The 21,361-nt window shown below is 37.8% G+C and overlaps 1 protein-coding gene across 4 annotated transcripts in view; it reads left to right on the top strand.

Moving 5' to 3' along the window:
* The first annotated feature begins 18,886 nt into the window (after positions 1 to 18,886).
* Positions 18,887 to 21,361, top strand: part of Tmem196 (transmembrane protein 196) — a 97,900-nt gene continuing 95,425 nt past the window's right edge. For 2 of the 4 annotated variants that reach the window (XM_055607557.1, XM_055607555.1), the window contains exon 1: positions 18,887 to 19,050. In XM_055607557.1, coding sequence (XP_055463532.1) covers positions 18,904 to 19,050 — 147 coding nt within the window. In that variant the 5' untranslated portion in view covers positions 18,887 to 18,903. Of the gene's footprint in view, positions 19,069 to 21,361 lie in introns of all 4 variants that reach the window. The other 2 variants (XM_055607554.1, XM_055607553.1) reach the window with 1 other exon arrangement.

Genomic DNA, 21,361 nt, shown 5'->3' with positions numbered 1-21,361 from the left:
CCTGATCTTAAGCTGTACTATAGAGCAACAACACTAAAAACTGCATGGTACTGGCATAGAAACAGAATGGTGGATCAATGGAACCGAACAGAAGACCCAGAAATAAACCCACACACTTATAGACACCTGATCTTTGACAAAGATGCCAAAACCATACAATGGGAAAAAGATAACATCTTCAACAAATGGTGCTGGTCTAACTGGATGTCTACATGTAGAAAAATGCAAATAGATCCATACTTATCACCCTGCACAAACTAAAGTCCAAGTGGATCAAAGACCTCAACATAAAACCAGACACATTAAATCGGTTAGAATAAAAAATGGAGGAAACCCAAGAACTCATAAGTACAGGAGTCTACTTCCTGAACAGAACACCAACAGCACAGGCTCTAAGAGCAACAATCAATAAATGGGACCTCATGAAACTGGAAAGCTTCTGTAAAGCAAAGAACACTGTCATCAAAACAAAACGACTGCCTACAGATTGGGAAAGAATCTTCATCAACCCTTTATCTGACAGAGGGCTAATATCCAGTATATATAAAGAACTAAAGAAGCTGAAAAGCAGCAAATCAAGTAATCCTATCAATGATTTTTTATTTTTATCTTTATTAATTAGTTTATTTGCTTTGTATCCCCCCTGTAGATTCCTCCCTCTCCCCTCTCAACCCCACCTTTCCTCCCCCTTCTTCACCTATGCCTCTCCCCTCAGTCCACTGATAGGGGACAACTTCTCCTTCCTTCTGATCCTAGTCTAACGGGTCTCTCAGGAGTGGCTGCATTGTCTTCCTCTGTGGCATGATAAGGCTGCTCCCCGCTCAGAGGGAGCTGATCAAAGAGCAGGCCTATCATTTCACGTCAGAGATAGTCCTTGTTCCCATTACTATGGAACCCATGTGGACACTGAACTGCCATGGGCTATATCTGAGCAGGGGTTCTAGGTTATCTCCACAAATGATCCTTGGTTGGAGTATCAGTCTCAGAAAAAAAAAAACCTGTCCCTAAGTTTTTTTGTTCTGTTGCTCTCCTTGTGGAGCTCCTGTCCTCTCCAGGTCTTACTATCTCCTCCTTCTTTCATAAGATTCCCTGCACTCTGCCCAAAGTTTAACTATAAGTCTCAACATCTGCCTCGATACCCTGCAGGGTAGAGACTCTCAAAGGCCCTCTGAACAAATAAATTGTGACATATTCCAAACACCATAAAACACCAGAAACTTGGCTCAGTTTTTTAGCTGTTTTTCAGTAAAGCTTCATAGGCACTTAGCTTGTAGAAATCAGTCAACAGATAGATTCCAGGGGTAAGCTAATTGTGAGTATGAAAGTGATTTGTCCATGTCTATTCTTTCTCAGAGGTTTTGAAATACAAAATTATTGCTACTTTTATAAGATTAAATTTCTGGTTTGGGCTTTTTTTTACCCTATAAGACTGTTCAAAATGTGTTTACTTCTTTGTTTCAGCACTTTTAAATAAATACCACAAGTAATAAATGCAAGAAAAAAGCAACATTTTAAAATAACTGCTATTGAAAGAAATATCAGTGAAAATTTAAAAGAGGATAGCTATGAAGAATAGCAATGAAATAAAGTATCAACAAAACAGGTAACATTTTAGTCAGATTAGTAAAGAGAAGAGGAGAAAAGTTTCAACTATGATGATGAAATATTTTTTAAAAAAACATAGATACCAGTTCTGCAAGCAAGTCTGCTAAAAAAACAAACTCAGTTGCAGACTCTTTGACCAGCCCCCCCTGCTGGGGGGGGGACAGTCTTGCTAGACCTCAGAGGAAGACAATGCATCCAGTCCTGATGAGACCTGAATGCCTAGGGTCAGAGGGAAGAGGAAGAGGACCTCCCCTATCAGTGGACTTGGGGAGGGGCATAGGAGGAGATGAGGGAAGGTGGGTGGGATTGGAGAGGATGAGGGAGGGGGCTACCTCTGGGATACAAAGTGAATCTAATGTAATAAATAAATAGATAGATAAATAAATAAATAAATAAATAGATAAATAAATAAATTTTTAAAAATCAGTAGTTCTCATGTATGCAAATGACAAACGGGCTGAAAAAGAAATTAGGAAAACAACACTCTTCACAATAACCACAAGTAATATAAAGTATATAGGAGTAACTCTAACCACTGAAGTCAAAGACCTGTATGACAAGAACTTCAAGTGTCTGGGGAAAGAAATTGAAGAAGATATGAGAAGATGGAAGGATCTCCAATGCTCATAGATCAGTAAAATTAACATAGTAAAAATGGTCACCTTATCAAAGGCAATCTACACATTCAATGCAATCCTCATCAAAATGCCAACAAAAATTTTCACAGACCTTGAAAGAACAATTGTAAACTTCATACAGAAAAACAAAAAACCCAAAATAGCTAAAACAAACCTATACAATAATAGAACTTCTGGAAGGATCTCCATATCTGATTTCAAGCTATACTACAGAGCAATAGTAATAAAAACTGCATGATACTGGCATAGAAATAAGCTAGTTGATCAACAGATTTTAATCAAAGACCCAGAAATAAACCCACACACCTATGCATACCTGATATTTTACAAAGAAGCCAAACCATACAATGGAAAAAAGACATCTTCAAGAAATGGTGCTGGTCTAACTGGATGTCTACAGATAGAAAAATGTAAACAAATCCATATTTATCACCCTGCACAAAACTCAAGTCTAAATGGATCAAAGACTTCAACATAAAACCAGACACACTAAATCTGCTACAGGAGAAACTGAGAAAGAGCCTTGGACTCATTGACACCAGAAACAATTTCCAGAACAGAACACCAACAGATCAGGTTCTCATAAATGAGACCCCTTGAAGCTGAAGAGATTCTGTAAAGCAAATGATACTATCAATAGAAGACTACAGATTAGGAAAACATATTCACCAATCCTACATCCAACAGAGAGCTAATATCCAGAATATATAAAGAATTCAAGAAATTAAATATCAACAAAGCAAATAATCCAATTAAAAACTGGAATACACCAGGTCCTCCTTGTTGTTTAGCTTCTTTAGGTGCCCTGAGTTTAGTATGTTTATCCTATCTTTTAGGTCTAGTATCCACTTATAAGTGAGTATATACCGTGTGTGTCTTTCTGCTTCTGGGATACCTCACTCAGGATGATCTTTTCTAGATGTCACCATTTGCCTGAAAATTTCATGATTTCCTTGTTTTTAATTGTTGAGTAATGTTTCATTGTGTAAATGTACCACAATTTCTGTATCCATTCCTCCATTGAGTGACATCTGGGTTGTTTCCAGGTTCTGGCTATTATGAGTAAAGCTGCTATGAACATGGTTGAGCAAATGTCCTTGTTGTGTACTTGAGCATATTTTGAATATATGCCTAGGAGAAGGAGGACTTGTGGAAAGATGATCAACCCTCACTTAGAAAGACAAATGGGATGGACATTGGAAGTAGGAGAAAACAAGAAAAAGGACAGGAGCCTACCATTGAGGGCCTCTGAAAGACTCTCCCTATCAGTATATCAAAGCAGATGCTGAGACTCATAACCAAACCTTGGGCAGAGTGCAGGGAATCATATGAAAGCAGGGGGAGTTAGTAAGACCTGAAGAGGACAGGAGCTCCAAAAGGACCAAAATATCTGGGCACAGGGGTCTTTTCTGAGACTGATTCTCCAACCAAGGTCCATACATGGATATAACCTAGAACTCCTCCTCAGATGTAGCCCATGACAGCTCAGTATCCAAGTGGGTTTCCCTATTAGGGGAACAGGGACTGTCTCTGACCTGAACTCAGTGGCTGGCTCTTTGACCTAGCCCACCCACCCTAACTTAGGGAGGAGCAGCCTTGCTAGGACACAGAGGAGGACATTGCAGACAGTCCTGATGAGACCTGATAAGCTAGGGTCAGATGGAAGGGGAGGAGGACCTCCCCTATCAGTGGAGTTAGAGAGGGGCAGGGAGGAGGTGAAGGAGGGAGAGTGGGACTGGGAGGGAATGAGGGAGGCAGCTACAGCTGAGATACAAAGTAAATAACCTGTAATTAATATAAAAAATAAAAATTTAATTAAAAATAAGTAAATAAATAAACATATGATTACCAAACTGTAAGAAAGAAAGAAAGAAAGAAAGAAAGAAAGAAAGAAAGAAAGAAAGAAAGAAAGAAAAAAAGAAATGGAATACAGAGCTAAACAGAATTCTCAACAAAGGTTTTACTTAGTGGAATAGCATGTCTAGTTGGGTCATTTTCTCCTCTATTGTATTATAACATTATTTAACTTCCTTTTATATATGTTTATATTTTAGGAAGTTTCTACAGTGATATTTTTCATTTGATTTGTCAAAGGGGCTTTAGTGTTAATTGTCTCTCTCCATATTCTTTTCTTTTTCTGCCATTTCCTCTCTCTCCATTTAATCCTTCTAGTCTAGTTTTCTCCTTATCTCTTTATAACACTATATGCTACTTCCCATTTCTTAAACAATCCTATCTTTTCTATCATCCATTATTAGTTACCTATACTAAGTGGTTATTTTAATTGAAACACACATATTTAAAACTTGAAAGCTAACATCCATGTATAAAAGAAAACATATACACTATTTCTCTTTATGAATCTGGGTTATCTCACTTAGGATGATTGTTTCTAGCTCCATGAATTTACCTGAAAATTACACTTCATTTTTCTTAATAACCAAATAATATATTAAATAAAAATTCATACAAATTTACAATTCTACATTTTAATTATATAAGTTGATTGACCTCAAAGATTTTTCCAATTTTTGACTATTATGAATAAAGCAGCAATGAGGATGGATGAGCAATTGTCTCTCCAGTAAGATGCAGAGTCCTTTGGTATATTTCCAAGAGTTGTATAACTAGATTTTTTAGGTCTATCTATTTCCAGCTTCCTGAGAAACCACCATTTTAATTTTCATAGTGGTCATACAAGTTTGCATTCCCACCAGCAATAGATGAGTATTTCCCTCACCATATAATCCCCCCAACATGAGCTGTCATTTGCTTTATTGATCTTGGTGATTCTGACTGATATTAGATGAAGTCTCAATATGGTTTTGATTTGCATTTCCCTGATGATTAAGGATGTTGAACTTTTTTGTTTGTTTGTTTCTCAGCATTTTTGTTTTATCTTCTGATAACTTGTTGTTTAGTTCTATGCCCCATTTTCAACTGCACTATTTGTTTTCTTGATGTTTATTTTAAAAAACTGTTAATATAGTCTACATATTAACCCTCTATCTGACTTATAATTGCTATAGATCGTTTTCAATTCTGTCTGCTACGATTTTCCTTAAGTAATAGTATCCTTTCCTAGACAGAAGCTTTTGAGCTGCATGAGGTCCCATTTATTAAATGTTGGCCTTAGTGTCTGTGCTATTGCTGTCCTGTTAGAAAGTCCATTTCTGTGCCAATGAGTTCAAGCTGATTCCTTACTTTCTCTTCTATTTTCAGAGTATAAGGTTTTACATTGAGGTCTTTGACCCATTAGGAGATGTGTAGGTGACAGGTATTTTCATTCTTCTATATGTAGCCATCACTACCAGTTTTTGTTTTTTAAGATGCTATCTTTTTTTTTCTTTGTGTTTTCTTGAGTTCTTTGTCAAAAATCAGGTGTTCATAGGTCTGTAAAATTGTACGAGTCTTCAGTTTGATTCCATTAATCAATGTGTTTGTTTTTATGCCAATACCATGCAGCTTTTTATTACAATAGCTCTCTAATACAATTTGAAATCTGGATTGGTGCTACCTCCAGCAGTTCATTTATTATTCAGGATTGTTTTAGCCATCCTATTTTTGTTTTCATTTTTTTTACATGAGATTAAGATTTTTTTCTTGGTTAGAATTACACCAAAGTAATTTTGAGGCTATTGTAAAAGTTATTATTTTTATTCTCAGTATGTTTGTCATTTGTAGATAAAAAGGCTATTTATTTTGTGTGTTAATTTTGTGTCCTTCTACATTGCTGAAGGTGTTAATCAAGTGTAAATATTGATGTACTCTTTGTGAACTTTTATAACCAGATAAGAATACCTTGACATTTTTGTTTTCTATTATATTCTCATTGGTCTCAAAATTAGTTGTCTAAGTGCTCTACCCAAGTCTTCACTACTATATTGAACAGGTATATAAAAATGTATGTCTTATTTTGTTCTTACTTTTACTAGAAATGTTTTGAGTTTCTCTCCATGTTGGCTATATGCTTTATTTATTTATTTATTTATTTATTATTAGAATTATTTATTAGTTACTTTTATTATATTGAGATATGTTCTTTGTAGCCTTAGTCTCTCCAGGACTTTTATTATGAAGGTTTATTGGATTTTCTCAAAGGCCTTTTCTGTGTCTAATGGGATGTGTGTATGTGTGTGTTTAGTTTATATGCATTTCTGGGTTGATTTTTCCATTCTGTGAGCTGTTTCTCCACTTTTTGGACTATTTTCTTTGCTTAACCAAAGTTTTTTTTTTTTTTTTCATGAAGCTGAATCTGTGGATAGTTGGCCTTATTTTCTGAAGTCCTACTCAGAAATTCTTTACCTAAAGTATTTTGAATTTGACTATATATCTACCTTTATTTGCAGTACTACAATTTTCTGTATTTCTTGTTATTATTTAATTTCAACCGGATAAATTTTTATTAGCATTTTTAAAAGGTAATCTAGTGTTATTAAGTTCCCAAAACCTTCATTTTCTTAAAAAAGTTTTTATCTTTCCTATATTTTTACAGAACTTTAGGATTGATTGGGTTGTTTTTCTCAGAACTTTTGACCCATATAAATTTGTATGTTCATATCATGTAACCTGCTCTTCCACTGAGCTAGTTTTTAAACTTTTATTTGACTTCCTGTTTCATTTAGGGATTGGTTCAAGTGTGTATTTGGTTGCATGTGTTTGTTCCTATTTTTTATTGTTGTGATTTCTAGTTTTGTTCTACTTTAGTAGGTATAATAGTTTTGGGTGGCATCTGTGGTGTCTTAAGAGTTTTTATCACATCTCTCCAGGCCCTTCTGGCTTTTAAAGTCTCCACTGAGAGGTAGAGTGTAATTCTAATAAGTCTGCCGGTATATGTTATTTGTTCTTTTTCATTGAAGTATTTTAGAGTCTTTCTTTGTTCTGTACATTTAGTGTTTTGATTATGTACCAAGGAGATTTTCTTTTCTGTGCAAGTCTAATGTTTATGTATTACTTGTACTTGATAGGCTTCTTTATAAGTTATGAAAATTTTCTTCTGTGATTTTATTGAAAATATTTTCTGTGCCTTTGATTGGGTTTCTTCCCATTCCTCTATTCCTATTATTCTTTTTTTTCCAATTTTTTTAATTATTAGTTACAGTTTGTTAATTTTGTATCCTTGCTGTATCCCGCTCCCTCTTTCCCTCCCAATCCCACCCTCCTTCCTTCATCTCCTCCCTGCCCCTTTCCAAATCCACTGATAGGGGAGGACCTACTCCCCTTTCATCTAACACTCATTTATCAGGTATCTTTAGGACTGGATGCAAAGTCCTCCTCTGTGGCCTAGCAGGGCTGCTCCTCCCTCAGGGGGCTGGGGGAGAAGTCAAAGAGCCAGCCATTGAGTTCCTGTTAGAAATAGTCCCTGTTCCCCTTATAGGGTACCCACTTGGTTACTGAGCTACCATGGGCTACATCCGAGCAGAGGTTCTAGGTTATATCCATACATGGTCCTTGTTTGGAGAAACAGTCTCATAGAATACCCCTGTGCCCAGATATATTTGGTCATTGTGGAGCTCCTGTCCTCTCCAGGTCATATTAACTCCCCCTTTTTTATGATTCCCTGCACTCTGCTGAAGGTTTGGTTATGAGTCTTAATATCTGATTTGATACACTGCTAAGTAAAATCTTTCAGAGGCCCTCTGTGGTAACAGGCTCCTGTCCTGTTACTTGTTTGCTCCTATATCCAATGTATCCAAAAGATGCTCAAGTACGCAACAAGAACATTTGCTCAACCATATTTGTAGCAGTTTTATTTGTAATAGCCAGAACCTGGAAATAACCCAGAAGTCCCTCAGTTGAGGAATGGATACAGCAATTGTGGTACTTTTACACAATGGAATACTACTCAGCAATTAAAAAAGATATTCCATCTTACATTCATCGGAATGGTTAAGATCAAAAACTCAAATGACAATACATGCTGGAGAGGATGTGGAGGAAGAGGAACCCTCCTCCTTTGGTGGTGGAAATGTAAACTTGTACAACCACTTTGAAAATCAATCTGGTATTTTCTCCAAAAAATTGGAATAGTGCTACCTCAAGACCCAGCTATACTACTCCTGGGCATATACCCAAAAGATTCCCCACCATTCAATAAGGATATTTGCTCAACTATGTTCATGGCAGCTTTATTTGTAATAGCCAAAATCTGGAAACAATCTACATGTTCCTCAGCCAAAATATGGATGCAGAAACTGTGGTACATTTACACAGTGGGATACTACTCACCTATTAAAAACAAGAAAACCATGAAATTTTCAGACAAATGGATGGAACTAGAAAAGATCATCCTGAGTCAGGTAACCCGGAAGCAGAAAGACATGCATTGTATATGCTCACTTATAAACAGATATTAGCCATATAATATAGGATAAATTTACTAAAAATCCACAATCCTAAAGCTAAACAAGGAGGACCCTAGGGAAGAAGCTTAATTCTCATTCAGAAGGGCAAACCAGAAGCAGTAGAAGAGAGGGAATAGGATAGAAGGGTAACACAGGTGTCCTCTGAAAGACACCATTCAGCCAGGGATTGAAGCACATGCAGAGACTCACAGCCAAATTTTGGACAGAGCACAGGGAGTCTTATGGAAGAAGGGTGAGATAGAAATATCTGAAGGAGACAGGAGCCCCACAAGGAAACCAACAAAGACAAAAAATCTGGGACCAGGGGGACTGCAGAGACTGAGGCATCAACCAAGGACCATGCATGGAGAGAACCTAGACCCCCTGCTCAGATGTAGCTCATCAGATGTAGGCAACTCAGTCTTCATGTGGTTCCCTAGTAAGGAGAGCAGGGGCAGTCTCTGACATGAACTCCTTTGTTTGCTCTCTGATCACCTCCCCCCGGCAGGGAGGCCTTACTAGGACCAAGAAAGAGTGTCCAGCCAGTCCTGATGAGACCTGGTAGGCTAGGGTCAGATAGTAGGGAAGGAGTGCTTCCCCTATCAGTGGACTAGGAGTGGGGGATAGGACAGGAAAAGGGAGGAAGGTTTGGACCTATAGGAGATAAAGGAGGGGGTACAACTGGGATACAAAGTGAATAAATTGTGAATAAGAAGAAAGAAAAAGAAAGAAAGAACTGAACAGAATGTCTGCTGTTTCTTTTTACTCTCAACAACTGCAATATGTATGTTGGCTGGACAGAAACGGCTTTCTTTGAAATCTGCAAAGCTTTGTAAATTTATCTCCATATATATGAGCTGATACACTTGGAACCTATTAGTGGAGTAGTAGACACTGTATATTACCATATTTTCTTATGACTTTTTAAGAGAAAAGCAATGTATATTGTTTAAATCCTTAAACATTTCTCATTAAAAACCATTTTCTAAACTTATGATAGTTTTTCTACTTTCTGAGATATTTCTATCTCAGAAAGACTCTACTCTGCTGGGTAGAGTCTTTCAGAGGCCCTCTGTGGTAGGCTACTGTCCTGTTCCCTGTCTTCTCCCACTTCCAATGTATAGACATTGCTATACCTTTTTGCCTTTTGCCCTTGTGGGTACCCTAGTAAGGGGAGCAGGAACTGTCTCTGACATGAACTCAGTGGCCTGCTCTTTGGGGGGGGGAGGGTAGCCTTGCCAGGCCACAGAGGAAGACAATGCAGCCAGTCCTAATGAGACCTGATAGGCTAGGGTCAGATAGAAGGCTAGGAGGACCTCCCTTATCAGTGTACTAGGGGAGGGGCATAGGGGGAGAAGAGGGAGGGAGGGTGGGACTGGAAGGAGATAAGGGATGACATTACAGCCTGGATATAAAATGAATAAACTGTAATAAATAATAAATAAATTTAAAAAAACATTGTAACCGAGAAAAGATATTATTTCCACTTATATAACCACTTTTATAATGCTCAACCACTTGTTTAGAAAATCTGTTCCCCTTTTATTTTTTTACTGTATGTTTCTGAGTAAAGAATTCTAAACTCAGTTTTAGCTTATTTTTAAATTTTATCAATGTAGAACATTCAATTTGCCCTCTTCCTGTAATAGATTTAGTATTAGATAAAACATCTGAAGTTCTTGCCTTCATTCCCATGTAATCTTCCCTTTTTCTACGGTTCTTTTAAAGTTTTAGTATTTATCACTGGCTTCAGCAATTTGATTGACATGCTCCTTGGTGTGTTTATCCTACTTGTAGTTGCCTTTCTCTATCTCAATATGGATAATTGAGCTCTTTTGACCTAAGAGCTGATAGCCATCACCAAATTTGGGGGAGAAGAGATTGGTCATTACTACTTTATAACTTTTATGTAACATTGTAGATTCATATGCTACAATTATACTCCATAAATATAGGAAGAGATTCAAGGATTACCTATGGAGATTTATAGCTATCTTTCTCAATAACACTCCTGCCCTCCAGTACTCAGATCTGAAAATGTTGGCTAATTCAATGGATTAGTCGACTCATAATGCTCTGACAACGTTCCATAGATTGCATGACTTAAACAACTCCTAAAATTCTACAGGCTAAAAAGTCCAGTTTTTTTGAATAAAGTGTAATTAATAAAAGTTAAAAAAAAGAAAAAAATGAAACTATTGTAGACATTTTTATTGTGAGCCTGCCAACTCTTCAGTTCAATTCAAGTTGACAATATTTCTCTGAACTAAAAGAAATATGTTTTAAGTATTGTAAGACTCTTTTAGATTCTCTGAAATAAGTAAGCAGATAAATAAATATCTAAATAAATAAATATGTGCACTCAACTACTGCATATATGTACATATTATATATGTAACTTGAAAGTATATAATTTGATAAATACATTTAAAATATTTTTAAAAAGTCCAGGCTTTGACACCTACCAGAATGGCTAAGATCAAAAACTCAAGTGACAGCACATGCTGGAGAGGTTGTGGAGAAAGGGGAACCCTCCTCCATTGCTGGTGGAAATGTAAACGTGTACAACCACTTTGGAAATCAATTTGGTGCTTTCTCAGACAATTAGGAATAATGATTCCTCAAGATCCAGCTACACCACTCCTCACCATATATCCAAAAGATGTTCAAGTACACAACAAGGACATTTGTTCAACCATGTTTGTAGCAGCTTTATTCTTAATAAGCAGAACCTGCAAACAACCCAGATGTCCCTCAGTTGAGGAATGGATACAGAAATTGTGGTACTTTTACACAATGGAATACTACTCAGCAATTAAAAACGAGGAGATCATGAAATTTGCAGGCAAATGGTGGGACCTAGAAACGATCATCCTGAGTGAGGTATCCCAAAAGCAGAAAGACACACATGGTATATACTCACTTATATAGACCTCTAAGATAGGATAAACATACTGAAATCTATATACATAAAGAAGAAAATAAAAAAGAGGACCCAGGGTATGATGATCAATCCTCACTTAGAAAGACAAATAGGATGGACATTGTATGTAGGAACAAACAAGTAACAGGACAGGAGCCTACCACAGAAGGCCTCTGAAAGACTCTACCCAGCAGTGTATCAAAGCAGATGCTGAGACTCATAACCAAACCTTTGGTAGAGTGCAGGGAATCATATGATAAAAGGAGTAGTTAATATGACCAACAGAGGACAGGAGCTCCACAAGGACAAAATATATCAGGGCACAGGGTTTTTTTCTGAGACTGATTCTCCTACCAAGGACAATGTATGGATGCAACCTAGAGCCTCTGCTCAGATGTAGCTCTTGGTAGCTCAGTGTCCAAGTGGGTACCCTAATAAGGGGAACAGGGACTGTTTCTGACATGAACTCAATGGCAGGTTCATTGACCTCCTCTCCCTCCTGCCCCCGAGGTAGAAGCAGCCCTGCTAGGCCACAGAGGAGTACTTTGCAGCCAGTCCTGAAGATACCTGATAACCCAGTATCAGATGAAAGGGAGGAGGACCTCCCCTAGCAGTGGACTTGGAAAGGGGTGGGGAGGAGATGAAGAAAGGAGGGTGGGATTGGGAGGGAAAGAGGGACCGGGATACAGCAGGGATACAAAGTTAACAAACTGTAACTAATATTAAAAAAATAAAAATTAAAAAAAAGAAAGGCTGTACCCTTGAGGACAGCTAGATACACTGTTTCCAACAAAGGTTATTTCTGCCTCTCTAGCCACATAAAAGCTCTTGGAGTGGGAATGAGTAGCTGGAAGCTCATCCAGGAAAAGCCTGCCCTGCTTCACCTGGATATCTATTCAATAGGTTTCCCCAATCAATATCTGCCAGATGTCATAAGTATTGGATTTGCTGACTTTAGCTTAGAATGCTTTCTTGCCATCTCTTTTGGTTACAGTAACATCTTGCTGATGATATTTTCCTTTCTCTATGCTTATAGTTTTTCTTTATGTTTGCCTGCCACATATTCAATAAATTCACTCATTAAAAAAAAAAGTCCAGACTTAATTGTAGTAAATTAAATAAATAAATAAATCTGTGGGGGTAGGAGATTTTGCTAATTTGAGAATAGCTGTCTTCTTGTATCTTCAAAAGACAGCTATGGTCTACTTTTTCCTTTGAAAAGGTATTAATTCCTTCAGAAAGGATCCACCCTCATGAGCCATCTAAATGTAATGATTCCCCGAAAAGCCAGGACTACCTTTACCATTCTTTGGGGGGTTAAGATTGTGCCACATGAATCCCAGGGCAACAATTGTTTGCAAGAATGCTATTTAGTTGCTAAAATCTGTAAGACCACCTTTTTCTGTCTGATACTTCTCTGCCTGTAAGATTGTTAAATGCTCATGTCATAAAACTAAGATAAAAAACCTTGTTTATCTTCCTCATGGTTGATAGTCCTTTGCTAACTCTTTTGCTATATCTGGAAATTTTTGACACAATTCCATTTCTTCATAATAAGCAAGAGTAACCGAATCCATATTATTTATTAAAAAATAGAAATCAGTTTAAATATTATATACACATGTCTAAGGGTCAATAATAAGTTGATACTTTAGCTATAAATGAAAATGTGTTATCAACACAGTAATATAGTGTATTTTTCCAAATAATATCTCAGTTGCATTGCCACTAAAGGACAATAAAAGGCAAAAATAAGTTCTGGTTTCATTGCATCTGCTTGTTACTGTCAAATCAGAAAAAAAAATCAAACTTTTTTCTATTTAGCAAATTCACTTTAGCTATAATCTTTTCTGACTGCACTAATATGAGTATCAAAATATTAAGTAAAAGTTATCAGTTCAAAACTGGTAAATGACTGAAAATATTTTTTTTTACTTTTTTAATTCTTTATTAATTACACTTTATTCACTTTGTATCCCCCCCTGTGGTTCCCACCCTCTTCCCATCCCAATCCCTCCTTTCCTCCACCTTCTTCATGCATGCCCCTCCCTAAGTCCACTGATAGGGGAGGTCTTCTTTTCCTTCCTTCTGATCCTAGTCTATTAGGGCTCATCAGAGTGGCTGCATTATCTTCTTCTGTGGCCTGGTAATGCTACTTCCCCCTCAGGGGGAGGTAATTAAAGAGCAGGCCAATCAGTTCATGTCAGAGACAGTCCCTGTTCCTATAACAATGGAACCCACTTGGATACTGAACTGCCATGGGCTACATCTGTGCAGAGGTCTTAGGTTATCTCCATGCATGGTTCTTGGTTGAAGTATTATCTCAGGAAAGATCCCTGTGCTCAGATTTTTTGGTTCTATTGCTCTTCTTGTGGAGTTCCTGTCTTCTCCAGATCTTACTGTTTCCCACTTCTTTCATAAGATTCCCTGCACTCTGCCCAAAGGTTGCCCATAAGTCTCAGCATCTGCATTGATAGTCTGCAGGGCAGAGCCCTTCAGAGGTCCTCTATGTCAGGCTCCTGACTTGTTCCCTGTTTTTCTCCTTCTTCTGATGTCCATCCTCTCTGCCTTTCTGGATAGGAATTGAACATTTTAGCAAGAGTCCTCCCTCTTGATTATTTTCTTTAGGTGTACAGATTTTAGTAGGTTTATCCTATATTATATGTCTATATGAGTGAGTATATACCATGTGCGTCTTTCTGCTTCTGGGATAGCTCACTCAGGATGATCTTTTCCAGATCCCACCATTTACCTACAAATTTCATGATTTCCTTGTTTTTTTATTGCTGAGTAATATTCCATGTGTAGATGTACCACAACATCTGTATCCATTCCTCCACTGAGGGGCATCTGGGCTGTTTCCAGCTTCTGGCTATTATAATTAAGGCTGATACAAACATGGTTGAGCAAATGTCCCTTGAGCCTCTTTTGGGTATATTCCTAGGAGTGGTATAGCTGGATCTTGAGGAAGCGCTGTTCCTAGTTGTCTGAGAAAGCACCAGATTGATTTCCAGAGTGGTTGTACAAGTTTACATTATGATGTTTCTTTCCTTAATTGTTTAGGCTACACTGACCATTCTGTCCAGTGCCTGTGCCACTATAAATGTTTGATTTATAACAAACATTCTAAATCAAATTATTATCAAAAATGACCACTTATATTTTCAGGAACTGTTCTAGTTTGCTTTTTTTGTTATTGTGATAAAACACTGAACAAAAGAAACTTTGAAGAAAATGGTTTGTTTGGCTTATAGGTTACAGTCCATCACAAGGGTAGCCAATTCAGGAACTCAAGTAAGGAACCTAGAGCAGAATCTGAAGTGGAGAACATGAAGAAATCTTGCATACTGGATTGCTCCGCATGTTTTGTTCAGTCTGCTTTCTCACTCCATTTGCCCAGGAGGAGCATTGTCCACAGTGTGCTAGGTCCTTCTACAAGAATCACTAATCAAGAAAATACCCTCACAGACTGTGCCTACAGGCCAACATGATGAAGGGAATTCCTCCTTTGAGGAATTCTCTAGTGATTCTAGCTTGTGTTAAGTTGACACAGGGTTTGTGTTGATCAGCATAAGGACTTTTCAATAACTCACCCTGCAGTAATGACTACCATTGTCATTTTGCCAATGGTAAACTCCTACATTAAGTGGGAGAGTATATTGGTCAATTTTCTGTTATAGTAACAAATTATCTGAGTGATTCCAACATGAAAGAAAGAGGTTTATTTTATCTCATGGTTTTAGAGGATTTAGTCTATGGTTGATCATCCACACAGGTTTTTATCCTGTGGTGAGATGGAACCTCTTGACAGCTACCACACTGGCAGAGTGACCTGATTACATGTGCAGCCAGGACAAGAGGAGGAAAAAAAAAGAGAAATGACAGAACCCCAACATACCATGAGGACTATACTCCTGATGACCTAACTCCCTTCACTTCCAGTCACAGGAGCAAACTTTTATTGCATGAGATTTTGGGGGTTATCATTCATACCATAAATGATTTGTTTACTAATTCCTGTCTGTTTCTTTAACAAAACATTAAAATTTCTATAAATCTAATTTGGAAAAATGAGTGTAACTTTTGAATACTTATTTGTGATTTTAATATCCTTAAAGGAGAAAACCGTAAAGAATGATTAATTAGCTAAGAGCTTTAGAATTATACTGAGGCTACCCACATTTTCATTTATATTATATACAAGTCAAAAGGTAGCAAGCTTATTAAGTATAAGGAAGTGTTGAGCCATCTCAATAGATCTCATGAGTAAGACTTTTGTTGTACCATGACATAAGAAAAATTAAATGCTGAACTGTGAAAGACTGGAGTTTGGATAGAATGGATTTTATATTAATCTCTTGATTTATAGCTTAATACTATAATTCCTTTTCTGAGATAATCTTGAGAGAAACTGATAATAAAAATAAATGTTTTTCAGCTTGAACTCGTTTTTGTTCTTGATTTCTGTGACTATGAAGAAATTTTAGAAGTATTTAGGATCACTTTAGGAAGCTCTTTACATTGATTGAAAAATTGTGCAAAATATACTTTGTGCCAAAGAAAAGGTGCTGTAAATACCTTGTAGTTGTAATGTTGGTAGTCATGTTTTTAATAGGTCAGTTAATTTAATAGGTCAGTTCTTCTGTGGATAGTGATTTTTTAATATATCACTCCCAAACTATCATCTAAAGTTTGATTTTTAACTCATCTGTAGTTTCTCAGAAGTGAAGATAGATTTAATCTGTTCTGAGTAAATTCAGATTTTCAGACGCTTTGTGTTTTATATAAATGACCCAAAATAAATCAAAGGTGGTCATATTTGGCCATATGACTAGGCTTTTAGATACTAAGATAATTGGCTTCAAATAGTCACCTTTGCTATGAATGAACAATCAAACTCAGTACTTGTTTCTTGGTTACTTTACAGGTCCTGTATGCTTAACACCCAGTGTGTGTTTGCTACAATTCTCTCCCAGGGTTATCCTTTTCCCCACAAAACCGCATTGATGTATTTTGATAATAACTTGTTTTATTCTTCTAAAAGACAACAAAATTAAAAAAAAGAAGTGACTAAAATTAAATCAGAAGTGAGACGACATAGATGTCTCATTATTTCTGCTTATGTCTGACTTATACAATATTTAAATATCATAAATATTGCTTCATTAGATCCATAAACTACTTGAGAAGTTCTGGAAACTGGCCATCTGAGGGGAAATGTTTTAAGAAGTGGAAAGGAACATCACTAATCATGAATCAACATAAATATGTAAGCTGTGCTCCAAATAGCACAATAGCTTAACATTTAATAACTTGTAACCCATCTTTGATTTTTTGTTAATTTTGAGGCACATGACTCAAGTTTTAAAACTTGTAAAATAATCACAAAAAAAATGAAAATGTAGAGGTTAAGCTATAAAGAAAGTCCTGAATAAAATATTCAAAGGTAAAACTGACACTCCTGCTGCAGAATTAGAAACAGCTTCTCTTTCCTCAACACTGGAGCCTGAAAAAGAATATATGAGTCATGTAATCCCAATGGTGCTTACTCTGCACTTGTCTGCATGTGTGCAGAGGCCAAAACGCACTCAAATTGTGGACCCCCTTTGTCTATATTTCCCTCCAACCCATCTCTAACTGAAGATGGGTTCATACCTTAGAACTATCCCTTCCCTTCCTTGAATATTAAGGATTCATCCATGAATATCAAGGATGATATCCTTGAGATGTTTCCGGGGGGGGGGGGATCAGGAAAATATAAAACGCATCCATGCATAGCGACTTTCCTATGTCTAGAGAAATTACACAAGCCATGCTTGAGTCCCTGCCATAATGATTCAGAGGAACTGAAGATGGTCAGTTCTGCACTAGGTCAAACTTTTTCTTCATTTGTATGTAATACTTGTTTTGGTGTAATACTTAAGTATATGTATCTCAACTAAAATTAGATAATAACACAGGGTTTCTGTCATGCTGGGTCTGACTATGCATCTCAAGATGTGTGGGCAAGTAGCAAGGGAAGTGTGACTACAGCCCACAGATTCTTCCCCCTGGGATAGGAAAGGTACCAGGTAGTGATGGTAGAGACCTCTCTCCCTCTCTCTCTTTCTCTCTCTCTCCCTTTCTCCCTCTCTCTCTCTCTCCCTCTTTCACTTTCTTCCTCCCTCTCCCTCTCTCCCCTCCCCATCCCTTCCCCCCTCTGTCACTGTCTCTCTCTCTCCCTCTTTCTCTTTCTTCCTCCCTCTCTCCCCCCCCCCCCCCCCCCCCCCCCCGCCTCTCAAAAAGCAGGCTGCAGCCTGGGCTCACTGGTACAGATGAGTCCTTCGGTGAGGGTCCCTTAGAATCTTTGAATAATAAGAAAGAGGTCTAGCTTTTCTCTATTCCGGTGCACTTGGCTTTTCTTTGCTCTCTGCTCCCCAAGCAAAGGAAAATACGTGTAGAGGAAAGCTTTGCATAGAATGAGCCCACGTTGATATAGGCACCAGGCATAGAACCCTGGCTGGATAGAAAACCAAGAGGAACTGAGTAAAGGAGATGCGGAAGTAGGGAATTTGGGATCCTGCGGTTGGGTCCAGGGGCGGGGCGAATAAGGGGTCAGCCAATACATCAGGATTTTCCCTCCTCCGTCAGGCTCCTAAACCCCAATGAGGTCATAGCGATGAGAGAGAATCAGATCAAGAGAGAGAGAGAGAGAGAGAGAGAGAGAGAGAGAGAGAGAGAGAGGAAAGGGACTACAAGGACGGAGAAGAAAACCCAGGCTGAAAGAGATCATCAGACAAGGTCGCTTTTCTGGCGACATGGCAAGTGCCAGGAACGTGGTGCTGAATACCATCCACCTCCTCTGCCTAGAGACCTAGGGACTCACAGAAGCACTTTGCGCTGTCAGGAAAACAAAGGAGGGGAGGCGAGAGGACAGGCGGAGAGAGGTTGTGAGCAGCAACCCTTTATCTCTAGGAAGCCAAGCTCTGTTCCTCTTCCAGAAAAGAGAAGGGAGCCAGAGGGGCGCGGGAGGCTCCGAGAAGTGCAGAGCAGAGACAAGACAAGACAGAACTCTGGGCAGAGCGTCGGGCACTGCCAAGGCTCAGATACAGGGTTGGCTCTCCAGAGCCCAGCTTCCCAGTGCTTGCTTCTGGACTCCCACCTATCACCCAGCGGTCTCAGTGTGAATGTGCCAGGGTCTGAAGCAGCTCTTTCTTCTCTGACCTGGCCAGGAAAATGGTTTTCTGGTTCTGGAAATCCAGACCTTGTGAATAATGTTTTGCTGGTGAAGAAAGAAAAGTTTGAGGATCTGGACTGTGGTAGGGGGCAGAAAGGGCTGAGGAGGACTTTGGAAGAAAGAAGGTGGATGATCAGCTTCCTTCTCTGAGCTGGAAGGAATGAAGACCCAAGGAAGATGTGCACCAGCGGCCAGATCATTGGGAGCCTCTTGGTGCTCTCTGTGCTGGAGATAGGGCTGGGGGTGTCCAGCGTGGCCGTGGGGGCGGTCAGCTTCAGCCTGGCTCTCCGAGAGCACACGCCGCAGCTTGGAGACTCGTCCCCGGTATGGAGCGGGGTGTGTGTACGTTGAGCCATTTCACTCTCTCTTTACCTCTTTTTGGGGATAGTTGGTGTGCGCGTGCCTTAGTCACTGTCTCCTGGGGAAACAATATTATAATCCTCCTCTGCATGTAGGTTCCAGTTGGCAAGCTCTGCTGATTTATATTGTCCTTTTATGTATTTTAAGCTTTTTTTTTGCTCTTAACTGGGCTTAAAACCAAATTGAATGGCTTTATTTAAAAATGAAGAGAGGGTCAGTGTGGCTGATTCTGAAAAAGACTCACCAGTGTTAGTCACTGGGCTATATCTGCCAAGGGCAAACTCACTTGTCGTTTATGTCTTTTACTAAAAATGTTACATTTTCTTGTACCAAGAGCAAGCAAGGGTATTTATCTGTTTATCTGTGGGCAGCATGCTCACGGTGCACCAATGCCACAGTGATATATGGTGAAAAGGAAAGGAAACCGAGCTGAGCTTCTGAAGGGTCTGGGGGGTTGAGGGGATGAGCATCATTCCAGAAAGCACTGCTTTAAATTTGCCTTGTTACCTTTCTCACATTCACCTCTGAAAATTCTGTTCTAGGCCATCAGTTAAACAAACAACAGTACGAAATATAATGCCATCCTAATTGAGTAGTAACTCACCTTAAAATGTGCCTACCTACTCAGAAAACAATCTCGGTTTTTGTTTTGTTTTGTTTTCAGGTAAGGGAAAGACCTAAAAAAAATCTTGTTTGGTCATGTAGAATGAATTGCAGGGAAGCAGACATTTGCTGCCACCAAAAATCAATAAAAATAACTACCTGAACATGAAAAAGGTCTCTCTCTCTCTCTCTCTCTCTCTCTCTCTGTGTGTGTGTGTGTGTGTGTGTGTGTGTGTATGTGTGTGTACGTATGTGTCCCACCCTTCCCTCCCCCTCTCTCTCCTATTTCCTCATAGCTGGCATGAACATCTAGGTCTCTAACTTGATTGTACTTTCTGCATAGATCATTAGGAGGCTATTTTGTTGTTGACAATCTATATTGTATTTAACAAACCCAATTTCATCATTAAAATACTAAGAGAAAAACGTTTAAAATATAATAAAATACATTCTAATGCCATTCATAAAAGTACTCTGGCCCTCTGAGTACTATGAAATTGTACTTTAGATAATTAGCTTTTATACTTTTTTTCAGGTGAGATACATGTTTATAGATTGCAGAGCTTAAAAGAGAAAAAGAAAAGAATATGTAATTCTAGCATTGAATTCCCCCAAGAATTCTTTTTCTGAATTCTGTAAGTTTATACCAACCCCCATTAACTACCTTGTTCTTTATTATGGATATGTTACCCGTGTAGATAAGTAACTTTGAGTTTGAAAGAATAAGAGACACATCTTAAATTCTACATCTAATGTGTTGTTATAAATATTTTGAGAATTATGGTTATGGTTATTATTAAAATTTCTACTGGACAATTCTCAAAATAAAGTGTAATACCAACATGTAAAGAAAGGGGGTGAATGTAATCTCCTGTTGGCTCAAGAAAGAAATGCCTCATATATGTGTCACCTCATTCCTTAAAAACAAGAAAGTGTGTGAATTAAAATAAACTGTCTCTAAATAATAGTTAAAATCATTTTTTCTTTTGGATATTTTAAGTAACTGTGATAGTTTGTTAACTTTTCATAATTAATCTTTTCTCCCTCCCAAACAAGATATTATATAAGTGAGCTAATATATGCACAAATGCAAATATAATTTGAATCAGAGAAAACAAATCAGTCATATCAATATAGTCATTATTATAAACAATGATTTCTTTTTTTTAATGATTTCTAATTAGTCTTTTAACAGTAAGTAAAATTCAGCAAGATTCTTGGAAGAATAGTTTTGAATACTGTAATATGGTTTTATAAAAATCAAAGGACTCAGTCAACTGAATGAATTATTATGAAACCAAAATGTTCAAATCATTACTCACTTCTGTAACATACAAAAACATAAAAAATAAATTTGTAAAGAAATAAATTCTCAGTTAGGATAATCATAGTTTTCAAGTTATAGACTGGCCAGGTAGATTATTAAAATGGCTTCAAATTCTTTTGTGATATATTTTGGACTATCTTTTTATTTCTTCTCTGGTAAATCCATATAACCAAGATTTATAGAAAGCTCAATATGTGAATGGTATTTTACTATTTACTACAGGAGCTATAAGAGATAAGTCAGAATACAGTCTTCAGAGGGTATCACCTGACCAAAAAGGAGGGAGGCACATCACTAGCAATGACAAAGGTAAGAAGTTAGAATATGACCTCAGAAAAATTAGAG

Source organism: Psammomys obesus, unplaced genomic scaffold (assembly GCF_907164565.1).
Source record: "Psammomys obesus unplaced genomic scaffold, mPsaObe1.curated_primary_1811, whole genome shotgun sequence".
NCBI classification, from domain to species: Eukaryota; Metazoa; Chordata; class Mammalia; order Rodentia; family Muridae; genus Psammomys; species Psammomys obesus.
Note: the sequence above shows the minus strand (reverse complement) of the source record. Positions and strands in the feature narration are given on the sequence as shown.